Consider the following 17,795-nt stretch of genomic DNA (forward strand, 5'->3'; position numbering starts at 1 on the left):
TTGAGCATTTATGTTCACAGGAAGAATGACATTATTCAGATATATAAATGATATGATTACTTAACAATAATGCTACAATAACATTGCTGGCCAGCAGGCACAGTGGTTAGCACTACTGCAGGAGACTGAGTTTGAATTTTGTCCTTCTCATTGTCTCTGTGGATGTTCCCTGTGTCTTTGTGTGTTTTTTGAGGTACTCAAGTTATTCTCCCAAATATATTCAAGTTAAGTTGATAGATTTCTCTTGTGGACCCACCACCTGCAAGAGAGGCCATAGGGGTCGGGTGCAGTGCGATATGGGTGGTGGCTGAAGGCAGAAACTCTGGCGTTCTGACCCTCGGTTGCCGAAACTGGCTCTTGGGACATGGAATGTTACCTCTCTAGCGGGGAAGAAGCCCGAACTGGTGCGTGAGGTTGACAGGTACTGGCTAGATATAGTCGGGCTCACCTCTACGCACGGTCTGAGCTCTGGAACCATTCCTCTTGAGAGAGGCTGGACTTTGTTCCATTCTGGAGTTGCTGTGGGTGAAAGGCGGCGGGCAGGGGTGGGCTTGCTTATGGCCCCCCGGCTCGAGGCCTGTACATTGGGGTTCTCCCCGTTGGATGAGAGGGTTGCTTCCCTGCGCCTTTGACTTGGGGGAAGGACTCTGACTGTTGTTTGCGCTTATGCGCCGAATGATAGTTCGGAGTATTCGGCCTTCTTGGAGTCCCTGGAAGAAGCACTGCGAGGTGCAGCTCCTGCAGACTCTATCGTCCTGCTGGGAGACTTAAATGCTCACGTCGGCAATGACAGTGAAATCTGGAGAGGTGTGATTTGGAGGAACGGCCTCCCTGAACTAAACTCGAGTGGTGTTCAGTTGTTGGACTTCTGTGCTGGCCATGGATTGTCCATAACGAACACCATGTTCGAGCATAAGGGTGTCCATAAGTGCACTTGGCGCCAGGATGCCCGAGGTTGTAGCTCGATGATCGACTTTGTAATCGTGTCTTCGGATCTGCGACCTTATGTCTTGGACACTCGGGTGAAAAGAGGGGCTGAGCTGTCAACTGATCACCACCTGGTGGTAAGTTGGATCAGATGGCGGGAGAGGTTGCCGGACAGACCAGGCAGACCCAAACATATAATGAAGGTCTGCTGGGACCGTCTGGTGGAGGAACCAGTCAGAAAGATTTTTAACTGCCACTTCCGGCAGAACTTCAACCTTATTCTGAGGGAGGCGAAGGACATTGAGTCTGAATGGGCCATGTTCCGAGCCTCCATTGTCAAAGCAGCAGAACGGAGCTGTGGCCGCAAAGGTTCGTGAGGCCGTCAAGTTGAAGAAAGAGTCCTGCTGGTTCTGGTTGACCAGTGGGACTACACAGGCAGCTGAGGGGTACCGGTGGGCCAAGCATGTGGCAGCATCGGCTGTTGCTGAGCCAAAAACCCGGGCATGGGAGGAGTTTGCGGAAACCATGGAAAGCGACTTTTGGTCAGCACAGAGAAGGCTCTGGCAAACTGTCAGGCGCCTGAGGAGGGGAAAGCGGTGCTCTACCAACACTGTGTACAGTGGAGATGGGGCCCTGCTGATTTCAACTGCAGACGTTATTGACCGGTGGAAGGAATACTTTGAGGATTTTCTCAATCCCACCAGCATGTCTTCCTTAGAGGAGGCTGAGCTGGAGGACTCCGGGAGGGGCCCGTCCATATTAGGGGCCGAGGTAGTTAAAAAGCTCCGAGGTGGCGGGGCCCCTGGGGTGGACGAGGTTCACCCTGGGTTCCTTAAGGCTCTGGATGTTGTGGGGCTGTCCTGGTTGACACATCTCTGCAACATCGCATGGACATCGGGGACAGTGCCTCTGGACTGGCAAACCAGGGTGTTGGTCCCCCTTTTTAAGAAGGGTGACCGGAGGATGTGCTCCAACTATAGGGGGATCACACTCCTCAGCCTCCCCGGTAAAGTCTATTCAGGGGTGCTGGAGAAGAGAGTTCGGTCGATGGTCGAATGTAGGTATTACTTTATATATCAAATATTCCAAAGGCGAGGCTGTCAATTTACCAGTCGATCTACGTTCCTACCCTCACCTATGGCCACAAGCTTTGGGTAGTGACCCATCGCGGATACAAGGGGTCGAAATGAGTTTTCTCCGCAGGGTGGCTGGACTTTCCCTTAAAGATAGGGTGAGGAGTTCAGTTATCCGGGAGAGACTCGGAGTAAAGTCGCTGCTCCTCCGCATTGAGAGGAGCCAGTTGAGGTGGTTCGGGCATCTGGTCAGGATGCCCTCTGGACGCCTCCCTGGGGGGGTGTTCCGAGCATGTCCCAGTGGGAGAAGGCCACGGGGCAGACCCAGGACACACTGGAGGAATTATATCTCCCGGCTGGCCTGGGAACGCCTCGGGGTTCTCCAAGAGGAGCTGGAGGAGGTGGCCTGGGAGGGGGAGGTCTGGGCTTCCCTGCTTAGGCTGCTGCCCCGGTGACCCGACCTCGGATAATCAGTGGATAATGGAATAATAATGGATAGGTTGCTAGATTATTCTCAATTGTCTATCTGTGTGAGTGAATGTGCCTTAAGGTATGGGCTGGAATCAAGTCCATTGTGTGAATGTCCTATTCACCCCAACACTAGTGGAATCAGCTCTGGCTTCACCATAATTCTGAACAGGATTGGATGGGATCAGGAAATGGATAAATTACTTTGAGGTTTTAGTTTAGCGAGAACAATAATCAGGCTAATAATAATAATAATAATAATAATTTGGACCTTAAAACTCAGGGTAGTTTGAACCTTATTACGTGGCAATGAACCGGTCATCTGTATTCCTAAATCAAAATCAAATAATTGTACTATATTGTGTATTGTGAAGTACTTTGGATTGGTGTTAGCTAAACAAAGGTACTACATATTATAAATATGTTTGTAGTTGTTTGTGTTATTAATTTCTAAAAAGCACTTATTGAGTTGTTTTAGTAGACTACTTCAAATTTAGTTTCTATTTAGTGTGCCACATGGCAAATGTATTGTGACATAATGATATATAATATCAGGTATATTACCACAATGTCAGGTCTTTCAGTGTTGGTTCTGTCCTGCTCCTGATGATGCACTTAAACTGCAGGGCATTGAAAGAGTGGCTAGTGGGATGGAACTACAGGGTAGATATGCCTTTTTTAATTGTTGTGAATGGCATTCATTAAAAACATTGTACCTATTCCAGACAGAATTCCTGAACATGTTGTACTTCTTTAGAGATGTTGCTATCAAGAATGTCATACACACCAACAACTCTTTCATACCTTACTAGGGGATGAAGTTTTAATGTTTTTGTCTGTAATAGAAAATTCAGTAAACTGCCTGTCCTTTTCTTTCTCCCATTCCAGAAGTTCACGCTTGTACTGTGCCAGTGCATGCTTGGATGTCACCTGGGCCATTAAAAAAGAAAGAAAGAAAAAAGATAACAGGATTCGTTAATTTTATGTAATTTTACACCTGGTATGTGTAAATATCATATGAAAAAAAAACTTTGTAGGTATTTGGGTTTTGGCAACACTTTTGTTTAGGTATTCATTATAAGCAGCAATTAACAGTCTGCATTTTAAAAAAAAAAATATTAGAAGACTTTTAACATGACATATGTGTATAACATATTAAACAATGAAAATTTACAGTAGCACATTCTAAGAGTCTTATTACTTTTAATGATAATGTACAGTTATATTGTGTGGGATATGGCCAGCCATTCATCCCGGCCAATACCCCCAGGCCGCCAGGTGCAGCCCTCCCTGTAGCGTGGAAGTGCCTCGAATGCCAGCAGGGAATTATGGACAGTGGACTTTTAATTCACAGCCCTGCTGAATACCATGGGGGCCGCCAGAGGATGCTGCAGGGAGGAGTAAGGACTATTTTCCCTAAACCCCGGAAGTACGTCCCAGTCACATGGACAGAAGAAATTACATGCTTCCAGGATGAAAAAGAAGAGTTTTTGATCTGACCCAGAGGTGCTAGGAAGTCACATGGACTGAGGGTTCAGAAGCACTTCTGGGTCAAGAACTATAAAGGACTCTGGGAAATCCCAGACGGATGAGCTGAGCTGGGTGGAAGGGAGGCAACACGTCTGGGAGAGTGGAGGATTGATTATTGTGTATTGTTTATTGGAGTATAGTGGAGTGGAGGGTGCTTTGTGCACATTTATTATTAATAATAAAGTAATTTTGGACTTTTATCTGGTGTCTGGTGTTTGAGCCGAGGGTTCAAGGGGTCAACGATGCCCTTATCTGTCACAATTGTTAGTGATATAATTAATAAAACACTTATAGGCTGTAAATAGTTGCTTTATAAATGTTACCTAATATCTAAATTAATATGTGACCTGGTTTTTCTTGACAGCATGACCAGAAAGATCCTGACATGGCTGCCACTGACAATGCATTTAGACAGTAATACCTGAGGGCCTCACCTGACAAATGAATTCCAAGAGGTAGAAGCTGGGGCTTCCTGATGCAAATAGTGTTAGAATGCAAAGACAACTCTCTCCAGGTGCCAGTTCTCCACTTGAAGGCATGATGCTCACTGCCTGTACCCACAAAAGCAGAAAAACAAAAAAAATCCATTTGAAAAAGGTAAAAAGTAAGATATATCACCTTCCAAATAAACCGGATTACAATAGTGTCTAATTTTACAAAAGATGTATCGATATATTAAGAAATATGTAATATATATAAAAATGTTGATAGAATGTTCATTTTAACTATCTTAATTATTTTAGCTAATATAAGGCGAAGAAATGACTGTCAATAAATATTAAGTTATAACAATTAATTTTTAAACAGACCTTTTAATTTTGTTTAAATTGTAATTCCCAAATATATGAAATGTTGTAAGACAGTAACTGAAATTTCAATTGATACAAGTTGATGATAAATAATATTTACTGGGAAAAATGTGCTCTCACTCAAACAAACCATAAACCCAAAAACATATGGAATTCCTCCAGTATACTTAATAAACTTGGCAATGATGACAATGTTTTCATAACATAAATTACCTATTCATCTGCAGAGAAAAGCCAAGCAAAATGACACCTTTTATTGGCTAACTAGAAAGATTACAATGTAAGCTTTCGAGGCAACTCAGGCCCCTTCTTCAGGCAAGATGTAATATCTTGCCTGAAGAAGGGGCCTGAGTTGCCTCGAAAGCTTACATATTGTAATCTTTCTAGTTAGCCAATAAAAGGTGTCATTTTGCTTGGCTTTTCTCTACATTCATAATGGCTAACACGGTACAACACCCTAGTACTATTCATCTGCATAAAGAGATACTTTCTATTCAAGTCTTTTTTCTTAGGACTCCCCCAAATCTACTTATGTATGAATACTGACAGTGAAAGAATGAAACAGCAATGGCAAATAGCATGGATGACAGAGGGCATCCTTTCCATCATTTAAAGCAATTTATTCAGGGTTTATATTATTCATGTGAATGGAGGCTTCTGGATGTATAATATAGAATATAACAGCCTAATCCATATGCATATAAGTTACATCTAAGCCCACATTTACAGAGTAAAATAAACAGATATCCCCGTTCAACTTTTTTCATCAACATAAAAATAGAGGGGCAGAACGGTGGCACACCGGGTACTCCGGTTTCCTCCCACAGTCCCAAGACATGCAGGTTAGGTGCATTGGCGATCCTAAATTGTGCTTGGTGTGTGTGTGCGCACCCTGCGGTGGGCTAGCGCCCTGCCCGGGGTTTGTTTCCTGCCTTGCACCCTGTGTTGGCTGGGATTGACTCCAGCATACCTCTGTGACCCTGTAGTTGGTGTATAGCGGGTTGGATAATGGATGGATGGATGGATGGATGGATAAAAATAGATATCTAACACAAAAATAATGATAACACAAACACAGAAAAGCTCAGTGACTGTGGAATAGTATATTACACTAAACATTTCTTGGAAGTATAATAACATTTGGGTTCATTTAAGAAATATGTCTTTTTGGTTAAATTATGGGTAGAATTACTTTTTTGCTTTTTGCAATGACTATTGCCAAACTCTTGACATCGTTGCTCAGTAGTGAAACTACTAGTGGGATATGTGGTAGTGACATACAGTTTTAGACAGAAAAGGTACTTTTTTGTTCCCACAAACATAACTGGGAAAGCACTTCATTAATTCAACATCTTTTTGTAAAATTTTGCTGGGCATCTAGGGCATCTATCTTAGCCTGTGGCTTTCCCTAGCTCTATAAAGACGTGATTGCATCCTGAATCTCAGAAAGGCTCACTGGTCTGTCCAGCTATTCTAAACATAGCACATCCAGCTGTGTGATTTCAAATTTAGAAGATCACAATGGCTACTATGTTTCTAAAATAAATTACTTGATTTTTTATGTTTGGTTTATGCTCACTGACTTTAATTTCATCTGATTTCTGTATTTACATTCTGAACTTCCTTTCTAAATAGTCACTATGCCAGAGTCTTGTTGACAGGTAAAGAAATCTCCATTGGTTTTACAAGTTGTGGTCCTTAATAAGCCAGGAAATAATCAAGGCCATCTTAGACCATATGATTCCATTAGGAGATATCATTCTAATGTAACAATAAACTATTAAAGTGCACTGTTATTATGTGCCCATGAGTGTTATAAATAGGGATTAAAGAGAGAACTTTCACAGTTAACAGTGTCTCATCCCAATTTGGTCTATATAGATTCATTTAGTCTCATCCTTTCTCCTACCTACTTAAACTTACCTCAGAAACTACAAATGGTACTACTTTATATATCAAATATTCCAAATCCTCTAGTCTTCTTGTCATACCCGGAGTAAAATACCTGGCTTCTTTTCAGCCTAAATTTGAACTTTAATATCTAAATGGGTCTCCTGCAGGAAGACTTTTTTTACTTCAGTATGCTAAGATATGAGAGCATATTCTGTCTGAATTAATGACTGAGACCTTTAACATTGCAAATTACAAAACTTACGATTTATTCATTTTTTTCAGCACAGTTCATATCCTAGTGGCAGTGGACACAAGCAGAGACCAGCTCTGGACACCATGACAGCCAATCACAAGGCATACTCATACTCACACACACCTATTCTAGGTCAAATTAGCCACCAATTAATCTAACTTGCCTGACTTTGGAATGTAGGAGCAGAAAAGGAATACTCAAAGAGACATTTATTTTAAAAGTTTGGCTATTATCCTTACATAGTTAAAAATACTGATCTGGACATAAGTAATTAGCATTTAGTAGCCTCTACTAATTCTTCCTGGAAATGCATTAACAACACAAAATAAAAGATAGTCTTGTCATGTACATCTGTTTGTAAATTTCTAATGTAAAACCACTGTTGTAATTAAGGTGGAAGTAATAGCTGATAAAGAAAGGAAATATTTATGTAAACTGTCTTAATGCAATACTGGGGCACCATGAGCCAGCACAGCTTCAATGCCCTTTGGCGTAAGTTCAACAAGTATCTATAATAGTATTGGAGGAATATGACAATTTTGAGCAGACATTATCATTTTGTGTTTTGATGGTCGTAATATAAAGAGATGTTATAACCACAACTGCAGAATCTTCCAAAAGTGTCCTGTTGTTTTGAAATGCAATAAATGGGCTAGTCATTATATACAGTCAACATCAATGTCAGTTATTCAAAGCAGTGTTTCAGAATAGCAGTGCTTTACCAAGGATGAATTAAATCATTCAGAAATGGATTGTATTTTTTAGTAATGTATTGTATTTATTGGCATTTACTTTGCTTTCTAATTGAATGAGTGGAACTACATATACTGTAGCTTGTAAACTTCATTCCCCATTACACCAGCGCCACCAGGATGTGTCATTGAGGGAAACGTAGGCCTTGGGCCTGCAGACTTCTTTAGGTATATTATATATAAGAATATGGTGTAGCTTGATGCATCTGAATAGATTACTTTTTCTCAGAGCTAATTAGACCACTATTTGTGTTCTTTGCCTGAGGTGTACCCAAAAAAGTGCATTTTTAGGTATCACATGAGGTTTATGTTGCTGAAACTGACCTCCTCTCTCTGTGAAGTTCTCAAAGGGCTGTCCTTACTAACATTGCTACTTGCACCCTAGGTTAACATTTAAAGTCAAATGGTTAAAAGTTTTTGTCTATTGTCCATTTCATCCTGATAATGTTTTTTCCCCAACTTCTATTCCAAAATTACCTTACTCACTGAAGATCCAACCAAATGAATACAAAACATAAATACATTCTCAAACTCAGTTAAACCAATTAAGGCATATGGTGGTGTGAAGTCTATCCCAACACCACTGGGTGCAAAAAAGTGAACAACCCTAAATGCATTGCCAGTCCGTCGCAGGCACCCAGCCAAATCAGCCCTGACAAAAAGCTCTTTCTCAGAGTCACTGAGAGTAGTTCTTCAAGCCATGGTCATCAACATAATGAACAACTACACCATTATTTTTGCGCATACCCTTAAGTGTTATGAAATGTTAATTATCTCAGTGACTACACTAGTGAAGAACCATCTGCTTTAAATAGAATTTGTATCCCTCATTTACACAAGCATCTCCCTCCTCTTGTCAGTTATGTATGTACTTTACACTGTGAAACTTTTATAGACACCACTGCTGAATCTAAATAAATAATGAAGACTAAATGTATAAGGCAGACTTGAAAAACAGCAATTAAATTCTTTTATCAATGGTGTATTGTAAAGTAAACAATAACATTACATTTTAAAGGCAACCATAAAGCATATCAACTACTAATCTATATTATGAGATGTAATAAATTAATTAAGCATAAAAATTATGTACTTGAATAATTGAAAATGTAATTAATCAATCTTACCTTGCTCATTTCTGATGTATTATGCCAAGTGAAGTGCATTTTTTCCTTCTCGGATGTATTGTACAAAAAGAATATCCGAGTGGTTTTGGAATAGACAGGAATGTCTCCAATTGACACTTGTTCTTCTGAGAGGAAAACTACCTGTGAGATAAAAAGAAACAAAGAGCAGCATCACTATAGCTGTCAGTTTTTAATTAGGTCTCACCATTTCACTATATCAAAATGATGCTTTATAATTTTTGGAAAATATTTAAAGGTGAGGTCAAAAATGAATGCTCAGATTTGGAAATATCAGGTGAGCCATGTATTATAAGCAAACAACACACATAAATTATAGTTGGGCGACCAAACATATAAAAATCAACAATAAATCAATTAGTAATAGCAGTGGAAACTAGACTGAGAAGGTAGAACCTATGCAAATGCGGGGCAATCAAGGACCACTGCAGCCTACAGCCGTACGTGAATCCTACAAACACTAAAGTGACCTCATTCCGGACTCACTGTGAACAAAAAACAAGTGGATGATTATTAGACACAAAATATTTGCCCAATGAAAACATGAAAGTGATTTGATTTCAACAACATACCTCTATCAAAACTAAGACACACTAATTCTTAATGCTTATTTTAGAAGTTCATCTATGTTTGTGACTATTTTAGCCAGTGCATTCCAGCTCCTGTATTCCCCCAGTATTTTGAGATGAGATTTAAATCCACATTGATACAGTACACTATTATAACATAAATGTTTGCAATGTTATTGACTTTGCCTTTGTTTATATGTTCTATTTGCTAAGACTGAAAAGGTTCAGTTCCTCCAGTCTTTCCTGGACAGTTTCTGAAGCCCTTAAATGCATATTCTGTTGGCTTTTCTGTGGAAGTGCCCAAATGTAAATCACTCGTTTCATTGATACAGTGATGCATGCTTCCTGAGTTGAGAATATGGTTATATTTTACTTGCCAAAACTGGGGTATCATACATCAGGAAGGAAAAGTTTACTCTGTACTGACACATTTATCAACAAGACAAACTATAGCAAGACATTTTAAAACCACACTCTAAATATGTCATTTTCCATTCAACAGGGGCAAGCATGGAAGCAGGTCTTAAAAATATCTGACCAAAAGAGCTTATTGTTGCAACCATCTCTTTAAACAAATAACAAAAGTTTTTATTGGTCTCTCTAAACAGGCCCGGCATGAGTATGGGGTGTGATAGGCTGCTACCATGTTGAACTCTAAACTACAGCGCATGACCCTGGGATTGAATTAAGTGGTTTCACAAAATGTTTTGTATATAAAGAAGTCCATTATTAACTCAAGCAAAGTATCCAAATGTTTACAGTATATAGGGTTAGTTATTATTTTAAAGGCCTTTTTATCTCTTTATAAAGCAAACACAATTAATAAATGAATACAAGTTAGGAAATGTCAACATTGTATTTAAACTGGGGAGCATGTACTACTTCACCTGGTCTGGCAGTGGCACCTTCTGCACTGGTGGCACTGAAAATAAAGCACTTGTAGTTCTGTCAGGTGCACTTTCTCCAAGCAGCTTTCTATTGTATCCCACGCCACAGAACGATATAAGAGCCGATTCTCCACCAATGATATGCACAGGTACATCAACCTATTGGAGAAATGGCAAAGGAAATTGTGATACAGTTTTCAAAATCATCATTTGAACAGATTCATCATTTGCTTTACACTACTACATAATCTGTAGAATTGGGTGGATTACCTTCCTCATCCACCTACATGATAATTTTATCAGTGGAGCCTTTTTTTTGTGGTGGCGTAGTAAAACGTTACCCAGAATCCAACATTTATGTACAATGTCTTTTGAAGCATAATGTTAACTGCACTAACTATGCGTTGCTGTCAATTTATATGTGTGTGACTAAATATATATATATTTTATTGATTTTATTGTAATCATTCCATACAAATAGATCAATTTTTACAAAAAATTGGATTGAAAACAAATCAACCCCCACCCCGTGACTAAATATTTTCTGTCGACAGTATTGCTCTTTGTGTCCCATCTGTTCTGTTTATGCAGAATGCTGGCAACTGTCTTTATGATTGCATGGCTTTGCAGGCATTGCGAATGAGAGCTTTCCACAACCAGCAATTTTCCGCTGCAGTGGCTAAGCACATCAGGCAATGGATACACAAAGGAGATACATATATAACATTTTATAGTTAATCTGAGAAGCAAAAAACATTCTTTCAATGCTTGAAAAGCAAGAAGAAAATTACAGTATATTGTTTAAAAATGCATTTACTGTCCAGGGATGGTTTCTGCCCTGTGCACCATGCTGTCAGAGTACTTTCTAGCCCTTTGCCACCGTAAATCAATTCAAGTTTGGTCAAGAATGGACAAACAGATGGAAGAATGATGAAGTCGATACTATCTGGATATTGTGTGCATAAAAGAAATCACACTCTCTTCCCACTTCTTCCTCCTACCTCATACATTTTAGCCTCCAAGGGAGAGAAGATCCATTCAATGTGAACTGCCCTACCAGGAGGGATCTGTCCACTGGGATTGAGGCACTTGAAGATAGGGTGATTGAAGTTTTCTTCTTCCATAACACGCAGGGGTTCTAGGTCTATGTAGTAATTTACAGGGGCAGCGCCTCCGTTGAAAAGTTCATAGATCTAGGGAGATGAAAATTATTTTGTTTATATATACAAAACTGGTATTTGGTATGATGCATAAAATAAATAAGAGATAACAGAAATTTTTCAGCATGTTCTAAAACATTTCAGCCATATCATTTTCCCATTGCTTATCTACTTATTTAGGATGTCTAAAACTAACCCTGCACCCTTCCTGGATATGCTTTGAAATCATAGCCCCATACTCATCATATCTGTCACCACATTTTTGCCATGCTAATAATTAAAAAATAGGCTACTCCAATGCATATTTTGAGGTAGGTAGTGAATTATATAATTCAGACTGATGAGACAAATGCGTTACATCAAAAAACAAAAATGCACACTTATGTCTGTGGTAGTTCTAAATATTGCGTTCTGTGAACTTTCCGAAAATCCCTAGTATATCAAATGTTTGCCGTACCAAGAATAGCCTAAATGAGATACAGACGTTTTATTTCCAGTTAGGTCCCTCATATAATCATTCTTCCCGTGGCTTGCCCAAGGCCGTGATGTTAGCCAGAGAGAGAAATCTTTTGATTTGAACCCAGTACCCAAAGGGTGCCTGCCCTCAGTTAGGAAGACCACAAAACTACATCTTGTAAACAGATGGCGAAGAATTTAGATAGACGTGATGACCATTAAAAGGAAAACAGAAAGGACTATTGTTGATTCAAAAGACGGGAAGACAGCACGTCTTTTTATGACTAATGTCCATTTAACAAAACACTACTTCGACATAAAAATAAACACAAAACAAAACAAAGTTATGAAATTGGTCTATCAATGTGTTTTAACCACTTAAAAGAATGTAAGCTGGCATCAACAAATTCCTGTGGCGATTTTCAGTCTGGAAAACTGGCTTTTTTGGTTTTTCTCAAAGTTAAAAAAAATCCCAGCACCAATGAAAACTTTGAGTAACTGTTCTGAAATGATTTTGCTGTCGCTCTTTTTTAACTGGAACACTTTATGAACAAAATGTATTTGTGGAAGAACCCACTGGTGGTTGGAGTGGCAAGGAAATGCACAGACCCCAATTCACCCAGATCTGCTGCTACAAGTCATTGAAAATTAAAGGCTAGTGACATTTCTGCCTCATATGTAGATGGTCCAGATGTGTTCATAAATACAAATGGATATGTAATGCCCCTTTGCTCAGATTCTTTTCAGCAGGACTGAGTAGTTTCATGTTTTTACACACAATCAAAAACACATATTGCCACTCACCTGTTTTGGGGGACTAAAACTCCCGATAGCTACTGGAGCAAAGGTGTGTTTGTTGGAGGTGAAGTAAACATAGTGCCTGTCTTTTTCGATTGTCACTCCAATAAAATTCAGCTACAGACAAACAGAACAATTATGAAAAAGTAAAAAATAAATAAATATATATACTGTATATATATATTTCTGAGAACCAAAGGACTAATGTCTATGCATAAATACAGTTTATATAAAGTACATATATCTCAGCATAGCTGAAGAAATTTAATTATCATCATCATCACTTATGATTTCGACATCCCGTGTGGAGTAACATTTTTCCATATTATATTTAAAACATTATCCTCCATTTAGTGGAAGAATTTAGATTCCACCCACAAACTGAAAATTATGAACACTGCTCATGAATTAGAATGCTCAAAAAGCATATTGTGTAGGACAGTGCCATTTATACTAGTGAATCAGAGTGTGACTCCTTTCCTGATATTAGTGAGCTCTACTGTGTCACCCCCAAATTCAAGACATTTATACAAACTACATAAATGACTACTCAGTCTATAACAGCATTATTTGTGTAGACAAAACAGCTAAGGCTAAACCAATGGATCACATATATGCACAATTCATAAAGAGAATGGGCAGCTTTTAGAGACTTTGAACATGACTTGCTGTTAAGTGTGCTAATGTAGCTACTGTATATAAGAAACAACAACCTCACTAGGTTGTTCATGCATGCTTCTAGGTGACTGACAGTTTTGAAGTAGTTTTATTGTAATTATTAGTTGTGTACATTTAAATAAATTAGGCAGATTGAAGAAAATAATGTTAAAATCAGTTTGTGACCATTTTCATAATACAATAGACCCAGGGACCTGCAGTATATATAATAGTACAGGTGCGTACAGTACTGCTACAAGTCATTGAAAATTGAGCAAGTCAGAAACACAACGCTTTTTCTTACCAATATTTCACGTCCATGTGACAGCTTCAACAAAACTGGCAGCCGAGATATGCCCAAAAAATCATGCCTAAGGAAAAAAGAATAGCATTCACATTCATTCAACAGAATTTCTTTTTTTTTTGGTTCCTGTAAACAGAAGTCAATTTCACAGCGCACATTCACGTACACACCTAATCCTGTATCTGTTGAGGCAATTATGAGTCTCAAATTAATGAAACATACACATTTCTGGGTTGTTGAAGTGCCCTGAGACACAGAGATAACATGCAAACTACACAAAGACAGCACCTACGAAATAACCTTTCCTATAGTGTTACCCATTATGCCGTAATGCTACTATATACGTAAGCAAAAGTTTAGAATTCATATTCACATTTGTTCATTATGTACCAATAAAATATGAAAGGAAGTATTTTAAAGGAAATGAATACATATGGAAATTGCACTCATCATTGCTAACCACAGTTCTGCTCGAGAAATCAGATTAACAAAAAAAATGCAAAATGCTTTACAGAAAAGACTTCAAATAGTTTCCTCCAACTTTTTAAAGTGAGAATTTCTACAAGAGAGCTGACAGGCTCATAATTAAAGAGTTATTACCCTGAGGATCATTGAACAACCAGCCCCACAAACCACTAGGCTCACCAAAGTAAAGCTGAAAATGTCCCTGTGGGGAAGCACAGAACTGTAACTCCAAATAACTATTTGGGAATGTAATTTGACTTGACAGAGTGATGCTACCAAAAAAAAAAATAATGTAACAGAAATGAATTGTGCATCTGAAGGAAGACTATTATTGGAATACCTACAGGACCCATCTTAAGGCTGATTTTGGTGGAAAGTTAAGTGAGACCTATATGGGGCCTACTAACTTTCTGCTAAGCTCCTTTGATCCTGAGCTATTTTTCTAACATATACTCTACATTCTTTATATATGCAATTCTGTGTGTATTCGTGTGTTTTTTATGGGTGACCAGTAGTTAGCTCAAGGGAGGGACACTTTGTATTACAGGCAGGACCATTTCTTGGCACAAGCATTCTAGGTGACTTTTGGAGCCCCATGACCATGGGCTGCCCCTCAACCTGCACAGAGAAGAGAGGCAAAATGGATGAGGTTCCCAAAAAACGCATAGTGCTTAGAGCTTCAAATACACAAAAGCTTATTTTACGAAATAGGAATTAGGTGCCATGGGTGGAGTAAGTCTGTCTCCAGTCATTGGCTACAAAGAGATCTGAGTAGATGCAAGAATATAGGGGACAACTGCATAGCCTGTGTACATTAAGAATGTACACAACAGTGGCAGTAAATTAATAGGCACTTGACTTATTCTTATGGTGAAGAAGGATCAGTTTTTCTTGATAAAAATACTTTTTTCCTGGTCATAGCATATTAACAATACACAGATTAATACAAGGGCAACTGCAGTGTTAATAGGATAATCTCGTGATTCATTAATATTTCTTACTGTCTTAATGAGTTACCTGTAGCTGAGCTGCATGGACTTCTGTTGCCCTGGAAAAAGAAAGCCCGATTTGGGCGACACAGTAAACAGCTTGTTTTCCTGAATACTCATCGCATTGAGTTCAGCAGGATCAAACTCGCCAGTCTCAGCCCAATATTCCAGTTCAATTTGCTGGTCTGCTGGAAACAGAAAGGTCCTAGGACAAAACATGATGACGATTATACTGCTTGAATTTAATCTGGAACATAACTGGACTGGAGAAAATTGTAAAAGATCTTCTACAATGGCTAATTACTTTGGCTTCAAAGTTCTTGTGGTTTATTTAGTTGATGGGCTTCAAAACTGAATAAGAAAAAACTTACAGGCTCCAGGAGTGGCAAATTTTATTCTATGCAACCACAGCTATGCTTAGAGGGAATTTCTTAACCTTTTTCTAACCTTACACCAGAGGATTTTCATGTTAACATGGATGTCTCCCTTTATGACACAATGAATGTCAATCTACGCCAACCATAATTTGACTTTATTTTAATAGCTCCTTTCTAGAGCACTATAATAAATACATGAATTTTATTATTATTATTGGAGACCTGGTAGGTTAGATGACTTGCTCAAAGCCACACAGTGAGTTAGTGGCAGTGAACCTGTAATCTCATACTTTACTGTCTTAAGTATTAGGTGCTTGGCCATGTAAGTCATGAAAATATACAGGATGGTTGATTGCTGCTCCATGCATACTCACATACCCACACACAATCACACCAGGTTAATTCTGAGTCACCAAATCACCTCACTACATCCTTTTAAGTTATAGTAGAGGTTTAGAGTTACCAGAAGCTGTATAGGAAGTAAAAAGTACACAATGGATGGTCTAAAGCTGGAAAGAGCACCTTGAGAAAAGGATTTAAGAACTGTAGTGGACTCAGACAGTGGACAATCAAAAAGGCTAATAAATTGTTAAATTATTTTATATTGGGTGATATGTAGAGTGCAAGTCAAAAGAAGTTATGAATAAGGACCATAAAAAGCCCTTGTAAGGCCACAGATGGAGTACTGTGCACTGTTTTGATTTTCACATTACAAAAAATGATACAGAACTGTGTGAGAATCAGTGACTAGGGTGATTCTCGGAGTGAGAGGTATGACCTACGAGGAAAATTTAAGGATTTGAACCTTTTCAGTTGATGGCATTTAAAATTGTATTACAGAGAATTCCCTGTTACTTCAACATGAATTCTTCAACAAGAACACAGGGACAGATATGAAAGCAGGTTAAGGGTAAATTTCAAACAGACATTATAAAGGTTTTCTTAAGCACAGAGAACCATCAATATATAGAATATGGTATTAAGCAGTGTGGTAGATAGCAGTAGTTAGGGGACCTTCAAAAGGTGATATGATGTTACTTTACAAGAGCTGGGTGAATATACAATTATAAGTCAAAGTGGGCCGGATTGCCTCTTTTCGTCATAATTGTTCTATTGTTGCAAAGCAGATACATGGAAGCAGGGCTCACAAAAACTACAGAAAGAAAAATATCAAATTGTGGTTGAACCACTGTAAGGTGTCAAAGCTGTAAGTCACCCCACAGTCCTCATTTTTATACTGTGCTATTCCTATAGAACTTTGTAAAGTTTAGCAAAATGCAAATTTATTAAGAATTTTCCTTGAATACAGGAACATTATTTACAGATTATGCTTTAGGATGCATTGGATGCTAGGTGACAATGGACAAAATGAAAATGAGAAGACATATTTACTAATCTGTAAAGAAGCTTTCTGCAGCTTGGATGATACTCACAACACTGGTACATTTGTGGGACATAAATATTTGTCCCCATATCCCTAGACTTTTTTATTGTGTGTGTTGACCTTTTACATACCTTGCACAGTGTGAACTACTGCAGTATATTTAATTCTACCTTATTTCAAACCATGTTTCAGAAAAATGATTTATAGAGTTGTATGAAAGTGTCTCACCTTAGCAAGAAGTGTCTTATCCTAGCTGTGGTAGGTCATAAGTGTATGGCGAGAGGACCATATTGCTGTAGTGCATATGGCAGTACTAGTAACATGTCCTGAGGGAAGTTCTATATACCATGAGAAACTTAAGGTATTTTATGTGCTTTGATTTCATGGCTAGTTCCCATGCCTTTTTAACAGAACTCTAGTGGGGTCTGTGCACCCCAGATGTGCAGGCATACATCTGTTTTAATTACCATTCATGACTTCATTATGTGTAACATTTTTCTTGCTGAAATTGTAGAACTTGACATTTACGAGGAATATTTCATTTTCAATTTCCCATGTGAAAAACACAGATTTCCTGTTTATGTGAAAAATGAAAGCCTGTAGTACTATTTAAAGTTACAATATTTGTATAATGTTAGAGGTGGTAGGGCATGCTGGCATTCTCATTTAAAAAACATTTCAGGTCAGGGATGTGATAAAACTTTAATTAAAACAAAAAAAAAGTAAAGAAACCTAAATAACAATAGGTCACACTTCTTTTTTATGATTTTCCATATGATAGATGGAAAGAGTACAGTAAGTGTCATTGCATACTTATGGTGTTCACTTTCAGGACAATACTCTTTCTTCTACAGCCCTGACTGACCCCCACCACATCTTCCAACAAAATTCTTGGGTGC

The 17,795-nt window shown here is 38.6% G+C and overlaps 1 protein-coding gene across 3 annotated transcripts in view; it reads right to left on the minus strand.

The window, feature by feature from the left end:
• cfap65 (cilia and flagella associated protein 65) overlaps nucleotides 1-17,795 on the minus strand; it is a 98,240-nt gene that overhangs the window by 17,319 nt on the left and 63,126 nt on the right. For all 3 annotated transcript variants that reach the window (XM_028807236.2, XM_051931214.1, XM_051931215.1), the window contains 8 exons: nucleotides 15,164-15,340; nucleotides 13,682-13,748; nucleotides 12,727-12,837; nucleotides 11,308-11,499; nucleotides 10,307-10,465; nucleotides 8,833-8,973; nucleotides 4,433-4,549; nucleotides 3,273-3,398 (listed from right to left, as the gene is read on the minus strand). In XM_028807236.2, the coding sequence (XP_028663069.2) occupies nucleotides 3,273-3,398; nucleotides 4,433-4,549; nucleotides 8,833-8,973; nucleotides 10,307-10,465; nucleotides 11,308-11,499; nucleotides 12,727-12,837; nucleotides 13,682-13,748; nucleotides 15,164-15,340 (1,090 nt within the window). The remainder of the gene's footprint in view (nucleotides 1-3,272; nucleotides 3,399-4,432; nucleotides 4,550-8,832; nucleotides 8,974-10,306; nucleotides 10,466-11,307; nucleotides 11,500-12,726; nucleotides 12,838-13,681; nucleotides 13,749-15,163; nucleotides 15,341-17,795) is intronic.

The sequence above is a fragment of the Erpetoichthys calabaricus genome, chromosome 8 (assembly GCF_900747795.2).
Source record: "Erpetoichthys calabaricus chromosome 8, fErpCal1.3, whole genome shotgun sequence".
Classification (NCBI taxonomy): Eukaryota; Metazoa; Chordata; class Cladistia; order Polypteriformes; family Polypteridae; genus Erpetoichthys; species Erpetoichthys calabaricus.